Source organism: Salmo salar, chromosome 23 (assembly GCF_965601325.2).
Source record: "Salmo salar chromosome 23, fSalSal1, whole genome shotgun sequence".
In the NCBI taxonomy this organism is placed as follows: Eukaryota; Metazoa; Chordata; class Actinopteri; order Salmoniformes; family Salmonidae; genus Salmo; species Salmo salar.
The window spans coordinates 12,629,718-12,645,386 of record NC_138313.1 but is presented as its reverse complement, the minus strand read 5'-3'; the positions used below and the strand labels follow the sequence as shown (position 1 = coordinate 12,645,386).

The window sequence follows — 15,669 nt, the reverse complement described above, 5'->3', positions numbered from 1 at the left end:
TGAGAGCGGTGGTGGATTGGCCGCATCCCATCTCCAGAGTGCAGCTGACATGCTTCCTGGGGTTTGCCAATTTCTACCGCCGGTTCATCTGGGGTTACAACACTCTGGCTTCCTTTCTTTCAACACTTACCTCTCCCAAGGTCCCATTCACATTGTCTCCAGCTGCAGACCGGGCGTTCTTGAACCTCACGCACCAATTCATTACCGCCCCCCTTCATAATCCATCTGGATCCGTCCCGGCAGTTGGTGGTGGAGGCCGATGCCTTGGACGTCAGAGTGGGGTCTGTCCTGTCCAAGACCAAAATCTGCATCCCTGCACTTTCCTCTCTCATTGACTCAACACCACATAAAGGAATTATGACGTGGGTAACTGAGAACTACTCGTGGTGAAGATGACGTTGGAGGAGTGGAGGCACTGGTTAGAGCGGGCAGAACACCCATTCATATTATGGAAAGACCACTTGGAATATCTCCCCACCCCCAAGCGCCTCAACTTCACCATCTCCTACCACCCGAGTTCCAAAAATGTGAAGCCGGATGCGCTTTCATGCCTCTATGGCCCCGCTGCAACACCATCGGACCCAGACTTCTCCGTGTTTCTTCGCCGCCTGCACCGTGTGTGCTCAGAATAAAACTCTGCGGCAAGCTCGGGCTGGCCTCCTTCAACCTCTTCCCATTCTTCAGTGCTCCTGATCCCATATATCCCTGGACTTCATCATGGGTCTCCCTCCATCAGATGGCAACACCACTATCCTCACGGCAGTGGATAGGTTTTCCAAAACCGTCCATTTCATTTCCCTTCGCAAGTTACCCTCAGCCAAGGAAACAGCCCAGCTCATGGTGCAGCACGTCTTCCGGATCCATGGACTTCCGGTGGACATGGTCTCCGACCGCGGTCCTCAGTTCTTGTCCCGGTTCTGGAATGTGTTCTGCACCCCCAATAGGGCATCGGCCAGCCTGTCCTTCGGTTTTCACCCCCAATCTAACGGCCAGTTGGAGCAAGACAATCAGGACCTGGAGATGACTCTTCGTTGCCTCGTCTATGCCAACCCCACCACCTGGAGCCAGCAACTCGTGTGGGTGGAATACGACCACAACACCATACCTGCTCGGCCACTGGTCTCTCGTCGTTCAAGTGTTCAATGGGTTATCAACCTCCACTCTTCCCTGAGCACGAGGAAGAGGTCAACATACCCTCGGCCCAGATGTTCGTATGCCACTGTTGCCGTACCTGGAAGAGAGCATGGTCCACCCTCCTCAAGACCCCCTCCAGCTATCGGCGACAGGCGGACCACCACTGGACCCCTGCTCCCTGCTATCGTCTCAGGCAGAGGGTATGGCTGTCCACTCGGGATCTGCCCCTCAGGGTGGAGTCCAGCAAACTTTCCCCCTGTTTTATTGGCCCTTTCTCCATCTCTAAGGTCCTTAGTCCCCTCTGCTGTTCACCTTCTGTTGCCCCGCACTCTCCATATACATCACACTTTCCATGCATCTAGAATTAAACCCCTGTCTCACAGCCCTTTGTCTCACTATATTTGACCATTCTGCCTGCCCTGACCCCGACCCTGCCTGCCGTGCTGTACCTTTATGACACTGCCCTGGATTACTGACCTCTGCCTGTCTTGACCTGTCATTTGTTTGTAAACATCTGTGATTCGAACAGTCTGCATCTGGGTCTTATCCTGAGTCTTGATATGCTCAACATTTCCATCATAAATGCATACATTGTGTGGGGGACCCTGCACAGGCCCCTTCCCAGAAACCACAAATGCTGGTCCCTGAAGACATTCAACATGCGGCTTGTGCATTCACTTTGTGATATGGCTACAATGGCAGGAAGAGGAGAGCCAAGACTGTGGCACCAGGGCATGTGGACCAAGTTTTAACTAATTTGGGGGGCGCAAGAGAGGGTGTGTGGTGTCCATCCAGAGTGGACGCAGGGCAAAGAGTGGGAGATGTCTAGAAACCTCCTTTAGGTGCTCTACGTGTGCTGTGAAACTTTGCAGGATGGGGCTGTGCTTCCAGAAATTCCATACGTTGTAGGCTAAATGCTAACACTAAAGTGACAGTGTGAAATATTAATTTGTTGTACAAATCTTTGATTTTCTCTGAACAGTTGTTGTGTTTTGTATCTTCTCTCTTTACCTGCCTCTATCTAATACTTGTTGCATTCACTGATTTGTTGTCAAAGTGGGCTACTATTCTACCTTTTGTGTCAGGGCTGGTCTGTACTAAATCTTATTGAAAGAAGTTATCTATATTCTGAAACAGTCTCTGAATAGTTTTTGTTGCATTTTTACATGCATTACCAGTCAAAAGTTTGGACACACATACTCATTCAAGGGTTTCTCTTTATTTTTTTTATTTTCTACAAAGTAAAATAATATTGATGACATCAAAACTATGAAATAACACACATGGAATCTTGTAGTAACCAAATAAGTGTTAAACACATCAAAATATATTTATATTTGAGATTCTTCAAAGTAGCCACCCTTTGCCTTGATGACAGCTTTGGACACTCTTGGTATTCTCTCAACCAGCTTCGTGAGGTAGTCACCTGGAATGCATTTCTATTAACAGATGTGCCTTGCTAAAAGTTAATTTGTGGTACTTATTTCCTTCTTAATGTGTTTGAGCCAATCAGTTGTGTTGTGACAAGGTAGGGGTGCTATACAGAAGATAGCCCTATTTGGTATAAGACTAATAAGTCCATATTATGGCAAGAACAGCTCAAATAAGCAAAGAGAAACAACAGTACATCATTAATTTAAGACATGAAAGTCAGGCAATCCAGAAAATGTCACGAACTTTGAAAGTTTCTTCAAGTGCAGTCGCAAAAATGATCAAGAGCTATTTTGAAACTAGCTCTCATGAGGACCGCCACAGGAAAGGAAGAAACAGAGTTACCTCTGATGCAGAGGATAATTTCATTAGATTTGCCAGCCTCAGAAATGGCAGCCCAAATAAATGCTTCACAGAGTTCAGGTAACAGACACATCTCAACAACTGTTCAGAGGAGACTGCGTGAATCAGGCCTTCATGGTCTAATTTCTGCAAAGAAACCAGTTCTAAAGGACACCTACAAAAATAAGAGAAGAGACTTGCTTGGGCCTAGAAACACAAGCAATGGATATTAGACTGGTGGAAATCTGTCCTTTGGTCTGATGAGTCCAAATGTGAGATTTTTGGATCCAACCGCCATGTCTTTGTGAGACGCAGAGTAGGTGAACGGATGATCTCCGCATATGTGGTTCCCACCGTGAACCATCTACCGTGAAGCATGGAGGAGGAGGAGGTGTGATGGTGAGGGTGTACTTTGCTGGTGACACTGACACTGTCAGCAATGTATTTAGAATTCAAGGCACGCTTAACCAGCATGGCTACCACAGCATTCTGCAGCTATATGCCATCCCACCTGGTTTACGCTTAGTGGGACTATCATTTGTTTTTCAACAGAACATTGACCCAACACACCTCCAGGCTGTGTAGGGGCTATTTGACCAAGAAGGAGAGTGATGGAGTGCTGCATCAGATGATCTGGCCTCCACAATCACCTGACCTCAACCCAATTGAGAATGTTTGGGATGAGTTGGACTGCAGAGTGAAGGATAAGCAGCCAACAAGTGCTCAGCATGTGTGGAAACTCCGTCAAGACTGTTGGAAAAGCATTCTAAGTGAAGCTAGTTGAGAGAATGCCAAGTGTGCAAAGTTGTTTTGGTTACTACATGATTCCATATGTGTTATTTCATAGTATTGTAGAAAATAGTAAAAACAAAGAAAAACCCTTGAATGAGTAGGTGTGTCCAAACGTTTAACTGGTACTGTTAGCTTTTTTTGTGTGGATTTTGAAATACTTTCAGAATATTTTTCCTCTGGTCACATTTGATAATTGTATTTATTTATATGTAAATAATATTTATAAATATCCTTGGTACAATTCGAGTCAGTAATTTAGTCAAATTTACTACAATTTAAATTCTCTAGGGTGTGATATTGCGTGTTTTTAGACAATGGAAGACAAAATGAGTGTTATTCCTATTGACATGCATGTGGTGTCATATTCAAAAATGGTGGTTGTGCTCTTTAAAAGTAATTTAACTTGCAATTGTAATTTGTTCTTTGATTATGAGCTATGTCTGTTTGTTTCAAATGTGTGAGAAAATGAGCTTAATCTTGAAATTTCTCTGTAATCTACAGCAGCATTGTAGAATTCTATTGGGGTCTAAAGGTGTAAATTCAAAGGGATATAGTGGAATGGGAAACATATCTTTACATTGCCAAAGCAAATTGAATAGACAATAAACAATGTGCAAATAGTTGAAGTATGACAGGGAAAATACATAAACAGATAAATATAGGTTGTATTTACAATGTTGTTTGTGCTCCACAGGCAACAGGCCACAAACATTGCTGCTGTGATTGCACACTGTGTTATTTCTAACAGATATGGAAGTTTATCAATGTGTCACATCTGTCGGAAGGATTGGACCAAAGCCCAGCGTGTTGAGTGCTCATCTTCTTTTTATTAAAGTAAAGTGAACACTTAAACAAAAAATAACAAAACAACACACGACAGTTCCGTAAGGTAACATAGACTATACGAAAAACAACCACCCACAACCCACAGGAAAAAACAGGCTGCCTAAGTATGGCTTCCAATCAGAGACAACAAAAGCCACCTGCCTCTGATTAGAAACCATACTCGGCCACACATAGAAAATTAACATAGAAAATGAAAACTTGAACAAATCCCCATGAAACAAACCAACCCCAAAACACACAAAAACAACACCCCCTACCACGCCCTGGCCATACTACAATGACAAATGACCCCTTTTACTGGTCAGGACGTGACACGTTTGATTTGTTTTCAAATTCTTTGTGGGTCTGTGTGATCTGTGGGAAATATGTCTCTCTAATCTGGTCATACGTTACACAGGAGGTTAGGAAGTGTACCTCAGCTTCCCCATCATTTTGGGGTTTTGCATTGTACAGAAAGTATATTTTGTGTACATAGTCTCATTTGGGTGTTTGTGCAGAGTCTCAATTGGGTGTTTGTCCCATTTTGTGAATTTTTGGTTGGTGAGGGGACCCCAGACATCACAATGATAGAGGGCAATGAGTTTGATAACTGATTTAAGTTTTTAGCCAGATCCTAATCAGGATGTTGAGTTTTATGTTCCTTTTGATGGCGTAGAAGGCCCTTCTTGCCTTGTCTCTATGTTTACAGCCTTGTGGAAGTTACCTGTGGTGTTGACGTTTAGGCCGAGGTAGGTATAATTATTTGTGTGCTCTAGGGAAACAGTGTCTTGAATTTGTATTTGTTGTCTTGGCTACTGGACCATTTGTGGAACACCATTATTTTTGTCTTACTGAGATTCACTGTCAAGGCCCAAGTCTGACAGAATCTGGGCAGAAGATCTACAGTAGGTGCTGCTGTAGGCCCTCCTTGGTTGGGAACAGAAGCACCAGATCATCAGCGACAAGTAGACATTTGACTTCAGAGTCCAATATGGTGAGGCCGGTTGCTGCAGACTGTTCTAGTGTCCTTGACAATTCATTGATATATATGTTAAAGAGGGTGGTGCTCAAGTCCCGGAACTCCAATTTGAGCAGCAGCAGCTGAAAAATTAGCTCCTACAAATATTGAAATTTACATGGTTTTTAGAGTGAAGTACATCGGAAAAAAGCAAAAGAAAACTGCAAGACTGAAGAGGAGAAAAAACAAGCAACAAACAAAGAAGATAGGCTTTTGAAAAATAACTATTTTTCATAAAATTGTAGTTATCTTAGCTAGCTGAATTGTTTACCAGTTGCTAAGCAGTTGCTAGGGACTCTTTTGGAAGAAGCTAGCTAGCTAACGAAGAACAACAAAGAATATCTAGTTAACAGAAGAAAAGAAAGAGAAAATCAGGACAGAAGAAAAAGGATATCAAAGTGAAACAGTTCTCTAAAGACACAAGAGACAATAATACAAGAAACAACACTTCTGTAGCTTGTCAACTATGTGTCTGTCTATCCCTGTTCTCTCCCCTCTGCACAGGCCATACAAACGCTTCACACCGCGTGGCCGCTGCCACTCTAACCTGGTGGTCCCAGCGTGCACGACCCACGTGGAGTTCCAGGTCTCCGGCAGCCTCTGGAACTGCCGGTCTGCAGCCAACAAGGCTGAGTTCATCTCAGCCTATGCTACCCTCCAGTCCCTAGACTTCCTGGCGCTGACGGAAACATGGATTACCACAGATAGCACTGCTACTCCTACTGCTCTCTCTTCGTCTGCCCACGTGTTCTCGCATACCCCTAGAGCATCGAGCCAGCGGGGTGGTGGCACTGGAATCCTCATCTCTCCCAAGTGGACATTCTCTCTTTCTCCCCTGACCCATCTGTCTATCTCCTCATTTGAATTCCATGCTGTCACAGTTACCAGCACTTTCAAGCTTAACATCCTTATCATTTATCGCCCTCCAGGTTCCCTTGGAGAGTTCATCAATGAGCTTGACGCCTTGATAAGTTCCTTTCCTGAAGATGGCTCACCTCTCACAGTTCTGGGTGACTTTAACCTCCCCACGTCTACCTTTGACTCATTCCTCTCTGCCTCCTTCTTTCCACTCCTCTCCTCTTTTGACCTCACCCTCTCACCTTCCCCCCCTACTCACAAGGCAGGCAATACGCTTGACCTCATCTTTACTAGATGCTGTTCTTCCACTAATCTCATTGCAACTCCCCTCCAAATCTCCGACCACTACCTTGTATCCTTTTCCCTCTTGCTCTCATCCAACACTTCTCACTCTGCCCCTACTCGGATGGTATTGCGCCGTCCCAACCTTCGCTCTCTCTCTCCCGCTACTCTCTCCTCTTCCATCCTATCATCTCTTCCCTCTGCTCAAACCTTCTCCAACCTATCTCCTGATTCTGCCTCCTCAACCCTCCTCTCCTGCCTTTCTGCATCCTTTGATTTTCTCTGTCCCCTATCCTCCAGGCCGGCTCGGTCCTCCCCTCCTGCTCCGTGGCTCGACGACTCACTACGAGCTCACAGAACAGGGCTCCGGGCAGCCGAGCGGAAATGGAGGAAAACTCGCCTCCCTGCGGACCTGGCATCCTTTCACTCCCTCCTCTCTACATTCTCCTCTTCTGTCTCTGCTGCTAAAGCCACTTTCTACCACTCTAAATTCCAAGCATCTGCCTCTAACCCTAGGAAGCTCTTTGCTACCTTCTCCTCCCTCCTGAATCCCTCCTCCCCCCCCCCTCCTCCCTCTCTGCGGATGACTTCGTCAACCATTTTGAAAAGAAGGTTGACGATATCCGATCCTCGTTTGCTAAGTCAAACGACACCACTGGTCCTGCTCACACTGCCCTACCCTGTGCTTTGACCTCTTTCTCCCGTCTCTCTCCAGATGAAATCTCGCGTCTTGTGACGGCCGGCCGCCCAACAACCTGCCCACTTGACCCTATCCCCTCCTCTCTTCTCCAGACCATTTCCGGAGACCTTCTCCCCTACCTCACCTCGCTCATCAACTCATCCTTGACCGCTGGCTACGTCCCTTCCGTCTTCAAGAGAGCGAGAGTTGCACCCCTTCTGAAAAAACCTACACTCGATCCCTCCGATGTCAACAACTACAGACCAGTATCCCTTCTTTCTTTTCTCTCCAAAACTCTTGAACGTGCCGTCCTTGGCCAGCTCTCCTGCTATCTCTCTCAGAATGACCTTCTTGATCCTAATCAGTCAGGTTTCAAGACTGGGCATTCAACTGAGACTGCTCTTCTCTGTGTCACGGAGGCTCTCCGCACTGCTAAAGCTAACTCTCTCTCCTCTGCTCTCATCCTTCTAGACCTATCTGCTGCCTTTGATACTGTGAACCATCAGATCCTCCTCTCCACCCTCTCCGAGTTGGGCATCTCCGGCACGGCCCACGCTTGGATTGCGTCCTACCTGACAGGTCGCTCCTACCAGGTGGCGTGGCGAGAATCTGTTTCCGCACCATGCGCTCTCACCACTGGTGTCCCCCAGGGCTCTGTTCTAGGCCCTCTCCTATTCTCGCTATACACTAAGTCACTTGGCTCTGTCATATCCTCACATGGTCTCTCCTATCATTGCTATGCAGACGACACACAATTAATCTTCTCCTTTCCCCCTTCTGATAACCAGGCGGCGAATCGCATCTCTGCATGTCTGTCAGACATATCAGTGTGGATGACGGATCACCACCTCAAGCTGAACCTCGGCAAGACGGAGCTGCTCTTCCTCCCGGGGAAGGACTGCCCGTTCCATGATCTCGCCACCACGGTTGACAACTCCCTTGTGTCCTCCTCCCAGAGTGCTAAGAACCTTGGCGTGATCCTGGACAACACCCTGTCGTTCTCCACTACCATCAAGGCGGTGACCCGATCCTGTAGGTTCATGCTCTACAACATTCGCAGAGTACGACCCTGCCTCACACAGGAAGTGGCGCAGGTCCTAATCCAGGCACTTGTCATCTCCCGTCTGGATTACTGCAACTCGCTGTTGAGTGGGCTTCCTGCCTGTGCCATTAAACCCCTACAACTCATCCAGAACGCCGCAGCCCGTCTGCTGTTCAACCTTCCCAAGTTCTCTCACGTCACCCCGCTCCTCCGCTCTCTCCACTGGCTTCCAGTTGATGCTCGCATCCGCTACAAGACCATGGTGATTGCCTACGGAGCTGTGAAGGGAACGGCACCTCCATACCTTCAGGCTCTGATCAGGCCCTACACCCAAACAAGGGCACTGCGTTCATCCACCTCTGGCCTGCTGGCCCCCCTACCTCTGCGGAAGCACAGTTCCCGCTCAGCCCAGTCAAAACTGTTCGCTGCTCTGGCACCCCAATGGTGGAACAAGCTCCCTCACGACGCCAGGACAGCGGAGTCAATCACCACCTTCCGGAGACACCTGAAACCCCACCTCTTTAAGGAATACCTAGGATAGGATAAAGTAATCCTTCTAACCCCCCCCCCCCCCCTTAAAAGATTTAGATGCACTATTGTAAGTGGTTGTTCCACTGGATATCATAAGGTGAATGCACCAATTTGTAAGTCGCTCTGGATAAGAGCGTCTGCTAAATGACTTAAATGTAAATGTAAGTCTTTATCTCTCTCTCTGTCTGTAGGAGAGTGTGGTGGACTGTCGGCTCTCAGACCTTCATGAGGTCGCTGTCCCCATGGTGTAGATGCAGGCAAGGACTGGAAAGACACAGGCAAGGATTGAAAAGACTGGACAACATGCTCCTGAGGCTGCAGAAAGGGCTGAGGGACAAATACACCTTCAAAGGACACACCCTCACAGCCCAGGTGAGCACAATATGATAAGGCAGGGTAACAGGACACACACTAATATATACACATGACCGGCAGGTGAACATTGACTGGCAGAGAATCAACATTTGGCTAGCCTGGTGCCAGATCTGATTATGCTGTCTTGCCAACTCCTATTGTATTTTCATTCCACGTTACCATAGAAGTTGGCTATTCATAGGAGTTGGTTATATGGCACAATCTGATAGACGACCACGCTAACATTTTTCAGAACAGAAAGAGTGAAACTTTAATGTACTGGTGGACTACTCTAGAAATCGTAAGCTTTATTACAGGAAAGATAGAAAGGAGAATAGTGCGTGGTTTGTTTGTGTAGCACCTGAATGCGAGGGCAAGCGTTTATACATCGTAGGGGAATCATTGCGGACATAGTTACCTTTACTGGTGCCTATCAAAGATGTCTACACTGACACCCCGTCTAAGGAATAGGGTTCCATTTAGAATGCTACCCTAACATTGAAAGATTATCAACTATTGTTCCTCCTGTGCAGTTTGAACCTGGCGTTGGCCTACACTGAGCTTACAGAGGAGCTGGGTCATGTGAGAGGTCTGGCTATTAAGACAGACTGTTTTTCAGGATGATTGTGTGATCTCGCTCTTCGTTGCCGATGTGAGCAAAATTATTAAACAGGTTAACAATCATAAGGCTGCCAGGCCAGATGGAATACCAGTACATAACTGGGGCCGAGGTCGCTTCCATGCAGGACCTGTATATCAAGGGGTGTCAGAGGAAGGCCCGAAGAATTGCCAAAGACTCCAGTCACCCAAGTAATAGACTGTTCACTCTGCCACCATCCGGCAAATGGTACCGGAGCATTGGCTCTCAGAGACAGCTTCTACCCCAAATCCATAAGACTGCTAAATAGCCAGACTGCTAAATAGTAAATTCATCACCTGTGTGTCAATCTAAGTAACATCATTGAAAAAATCCTCATCAAAATCCATCAGTTTTAGCTTCAGATATCATTTTTTTTTGCATAGGCTGCGTCTCAATCCACCACATCCGCCTATGTCGGACTTCCACATCTGCCGGGGAAGGTGGCCGAGCTACAGTGGTGTTTGTTAGACCATAAGACTTCTCGAAAATCGGTCTTCTCACTAAAACGTCTGTAGCGTCCAACCGGTTTGGCCTACCACTATGGAAAGGGAGACTCATCAACACGATGGTGTTCTCTGTTTTGCTCTACCACCCCCATAAGTGTCACGGAACTCGTCTGAAAGTAACCCATTGCAACAAATGGAAGTATGCAGGTAGTTTTGTGCCAACAAAAATAAGGGGTTAAATATGCATATAAAAACAAGAAATATTTCCTGAGCTTTCGTATATTCAATATGTTAACTTTGTATAGATAAACTCTCTTGGTAAATAATATGGTCTAAAGCTTATAATTAGGTATTCTAACCTTGAGCTTACCCGAAGCTGCTGCTCTGTCCTGCCGATGCATGGAAAAATCCGCTAGTACCTTCAGAAAGTATTCAGACCCCTTGACTTTTTCCACATTTTGTAATGTAACAGCCTTATTCTAAAATGTATTAAATTGTTTTTCCACTCATCAATCTACACACAATACCCCATAATGACAAAGACAAAACTGTTTTTCAGAAAATTTTGCGAATTTATAAACAATACAAAAACGGAAATATCACATTTACATAGGTGTTCAGACCCTTTACTCAGTAAATTGTTGAAGCACTTTTGGCAGCGATTACAGCCTAGAGTCTTCTTGGGTATGACACTACAAGCTTTTGGGGAGTTTCTCTCATTCTTCTCTTGGATGGGGAGCATTGCTGCACAGCTATTTTCAGGTCTCTCCAGAGTTGTTTGATCGGGTTCAAGTCCGGGCTCTGGCTGGGCCACTCAAGGACATTGAGTCCTATCCCGAAGCCACTCCTGCGTTGTCTTGGCTGTGTGCTGTTGGAAGGTGAACCTTTGCCCCAGTCTAATGTCCTGATGGCTCTGGAGCAGGTTTTCATCAAGGATCTCTCTGTACTTTATCCTCAATCCTGACTAGTCTCCCAGTCCCTGCCGCTGAAATACACCCCAACAGCATGATGCTGCCACCACCATGCTTCACCGTAGGGATGGTGCCAGGTTTCCTCTAGACGTGGCACTTGGCATTCAGGACAAATAGTTCATTCTTGGTTTCATGATCTGAGAGTCTTTAGGTGCCTTTTGGCAAACTCCAAGCAGGCTTCATGTGCCTTTTTACTGAGGAGTGGATTCCGTCTGGCCACTCTACCATAAAGGCCTGATTGGTGGAGGGATGCAGAGATGGTTGTCCTTCTGGTAGGTTCTCCCATCTCCCCAGATGAACTCTATAGCTCTGTCAGAGTGACCATCGGGTTCGTGGTCCCCTCCCTGACCAAGGCCCTTCTCCCCTGATTGCTCAGTTTGGCCCAGGTGGTCAGCTCTAGGATGAGTCTTGGTGGTTCCAAACTTCTTCCATTTAAGAATGATGGTTGCCACTGTGTTCTTGGGGACCTTCAGCGCTGCAGACATTTTTTGGTACCCTTCCCCCGATCTGTGCCTTGACACAATCCTGTCTCGTAGCTCTACGGACAATTCCTTTGACCTCAAGGCTTGGTTTTTGCTCTGAAATGCTTTGTCAACTGTGGGACCTTATATAGACAGGTGTGTGCCTTTCCAAATCATGTCCAATAAATTGAATTTACCACAGGTGGACTCCAATCAAGTTGTAGAAACATCTCAAGGATGATCAATGGAAACAGGATGCACCTGGACAAAATGTTTCGTGTCTCAGAGCAAAGAGTCTTAATACTTATGTAAATAAGGTATTTCTGTTTGTGTTTTTAATACAATATCAAAAAAACGTAAAAAACGGTTTTCGCTTTGTCATTGTGGGGTATTGTGTGTGTGTTTTTTTTAAATCGATTTTAGAATAAGGCTGTGACGTAATTTTTGGGGGAAAAAGTCAAGAGGTCTGAATACTTTCCGAAGGCACTATATTATCCATGTTCTTGTTTCACCAGGACTCCAAGAAACACAAGGTATTACAGTTCTTCAGGTCCCGTTGATAGGATAGTCTCCAACGGAACTCCAACGGAACAGTTTTTTCTCCAGTGATTGTACGTTCGCCAATAGAACACAGGGTGGAGGTGGTTTATTTATGTAGATTCATCAGATTCTATTTTCCATGTGTGAGTGAAGTAACATGAATTTCCAAATTCTTACAATAGAGCAGTGGAGGCTGCTGAGGGGAGGACAGCCTGGCAGTAATGGCTGAAATGAAGTAAACAGAATGGCATCAAACACATGGAAACCATGTGTTTGATGTATTTGATACAATTCCACTCCAGCCATTACCAGTAGCCTGTCCTCCCCAATTAAAAGGTGCCACCAACTTCATGTGCAATAGAGTACTCAAGTTATGCTCTTGGGCTAGAAAACTCAGGAAAACACAGAAGTAGGAGACATGGATCACAGAAACATGTGAGTATGGAAAACAGTTCCCTAAGCCCATCAACTCTCCAACAATGTGACAAGGAAGAGACTTCGGGTACATCCCAAATGGGAGCTTATTTCCAATATAGTGCACTACTTTTGACCAGACCAGCACTACTTCAGTGCACTACATATGCCATTTGGGACCCAAATTTCCTCACACAGTTACCAGTGCTACACCATGCCATTGTCAAGAACAAGACAGTAATCATAGTATTCCTTACAACAACATTCCTTACAACAATATGTTTCATATCTCCTCAGAGTTATTCATCTTTCAAAAATAATGTATAATGTTAAAAATACAGACAATTATGTTATCAAAGACATAAGTAGTTATAAAAACATATGCACATCAATTATAAATATTTCAGCCAATGTATAAAACCACATCTTTTAAAATCTGTTAATATCTGTTGAAAGGGACACCAGATATAGGCTTTAGTCTAATATAACAAACGTGGGCTGTACGCAGAAGATACCTGCTGGGTGTCGACGAACGGAGACGATTCAACATGTAGTATTGTCAGGAGATGAATAAAAAATAGCAGACGATACTCTGTTGTCATATACAATAGAATGGTCACTCGCTAATTTGAACTGATCAGTGTGGTCTGATTTGTCTAAGACATCAGTGCTCTAGCTTTAATCTTAAACTCTATGATATGGTGCTACTCCATGGTGGGGCTTAACTATTAAGTTGATGCTAAACAAACCCAGTCGATTGTAGCAGTGCTTGACTGAAATCCTTTTGGGTGTCGGTACTCATTTTGGGTGCCGGTACAGTTTATATTGGTGTGTTCCGGCCCAAGTCAAGCACTGGATTGTAGAGTATCCTATGTTTCACTGATGATATGAGTTAAAAAGGATTGGCTGAAGTGATTGAAAGTGACCCTTTTCATTGTTGAAAGCCTTTTACTCGGCATGGCAGGTAAAGCCAGACTAGTAATGCCGTGAGATTATAGGGTAATATCATATAGATTACAGTTAAACAAATAAAGTTCTTGAAAAAATGTCCTAAAAATACTAACGTACATGACAGATTCCCTCCCTTTACAATGACATCCAGATCATATAGATATATATCAGTGGTGGCTGGTGGGCGTCAATATAGGAGGGCGGGACCATTGTAACCATGTGTTTGATACCGTACATTCCAGCCATTACAATGATCTCTGCCCATCAGCCTCCTCTGATAAGCAGACTTCATTAATATAAGCATTGGTTTTCTTGAGAAGGTTAAGTCCTCGATGCACTTCAGGGTCAAGTTTCCTTTAGGAACAGACCTATGATCAGTTCAGATTTCCCCTCACCTAATCTTAACCATAAGTGGGGGAAATGCAAAAACTGACTCAAGATCAGCGTCTAGGGGAAATGTCACCCTACACCCCTGGTGGCAGGGTAAAGATGTTGCTACTGTGCTGCCCTCTGCTGGTAGTTTGCCATAATGCAACACGTTAGTCTTCTCTACGTCAGCATTTAAGTGCAGTATGTACCAGCAGGACAAACTCTCTCTCTCTCTGTGTGTGTGTGTGTGTGTGTGTGTGTGTGTGTGTGTGTGTGTGTGTGTGTGTGTGTGTGTGTGTGTGTGTGTGTGTGTGTGTGTGTGTGTGTGTGTGTGTGGTGTGTGGTGTTTGTGTGTGTGTGTGTGTGTATATACAAGTCTTATTTCTTCAGTGATCCAATCATCACCTTGGAAACGAAGTTGACGATGGCACTGGCAGGTTGTTCGGGGTCGTGTTCAGCAAACAGGTGACACACATTCTCCGTCCCACTCATCGACTTCCTCGCCACAAAACCAAAGATCCTGACAGGAGGAGAAACAGCAGAGAAGCTCAGTAAGCGTTCAGCTTCAACAGCCAAACAGGAGAATCGAGGGTCATATTCACTAGGAATGCAACAGAAACATATGGGCCAAAATGGAGAGGGACCTACCAGAATTTTTCTAAAAATAAGTATTGTTTTAGTTGCAAAACATTTTCTGTTGCTATTCAGCAAATACTTCAGAAAAAACAAGTTATATCTCTCTGTGGGATAGAGAGAGATATGTAAAGATAGAAAGACACATTGTGAAACACAATGAGAAAGGGGGATCGAGAGAAAGACAGAGAAAGACAATGAGTAAGAGAGAGAAAAATAATGACAGGAGCTGAAGTGAGGGAATGACTTACTTAGCAGAGGAGCAGCCATCTCTTGTCCACCTTGTGAGCAGAGAATAGTTAGTTACCATGCATGATTATCTGAGACACACACACCCACACAGGAGTGCTCAGTACTCACTTGCGGTCCTGTGGGTCAAGGGCACAGAATATGACGATATTGACGGTGTAGTGTCTCCTGAAGAACAGCCTACAGACAGAGAGAGACAGTGAGGGGTGAGTACATTGTAATGTAAGTATACAATATCTGTCGTAACTACACTATTGGAAAAAAGGTTTAGATATGTTCCTAAATGGGTACCAATGCTTGTTAATGGGGTGGTACCATGTAAGGTAGTCCTTTGAACCTTTAGTTACAGGTGCATAATTCTACCCCAGTTCATACTTCAGATACAATACGATATACTTAAATTTTCCATGGAAATTCATTTTGTGACGCCAGCATACAAATACACAATCACAACACAATATACTACATGCAATACATAAAACTGGAAAGTTTGTCACATTTACATTTTCACATACGGTATTCAAAGTCTCTGTGGCATACTGTATTAGGGTAAAATTAGGCCTCAGAATAAGGCCTCATGAGATACATTGCATTTGGAAAGTATTCAGACCCATTGGCTTTTTTGACATTTTGCTACGTTACAGCCTTATTCTAAAATGGATTGAATAAAAATAGCCCATAATGACAAAGTGAAAACAGGTTTTTAG

General features: G+C 45.0%; 1 protein-coding gene across 1 annotated transcript in view; it reads right to left on the bottom strand.

Moving 5' to 3' along the window:
* Window positions 1–12,435: 12,435 nt before the first annotated feature.
* The window catches only part of LOC106584067 (tensin-3), an 82,521-nt gene continuing 79,287 nt past the window's right edge, over window positions 12,436–15,669 (bottom strand). The window contains exons 14-16 of the mRNA XM_045706329.2: window positions 15,074–15,142; window positions 14,965–14,994; window positions 12,436–14,600 (exon numbers count right to left, since the gene is read on the bottom strand). Coding sequence (XP_045562285.2) covers window positions 14,459–14,600; window positions 14,965–14,994; window positions 15,074–15,142 — 241 coding nt within the window. The 3' untranslated portion in view covers window positions 12,436–14,458. The remainder of the gene's footprint in view (window positions 14,601–14,964; window positions 14,995–15,073; window positions 15,143–15,669) is intronic.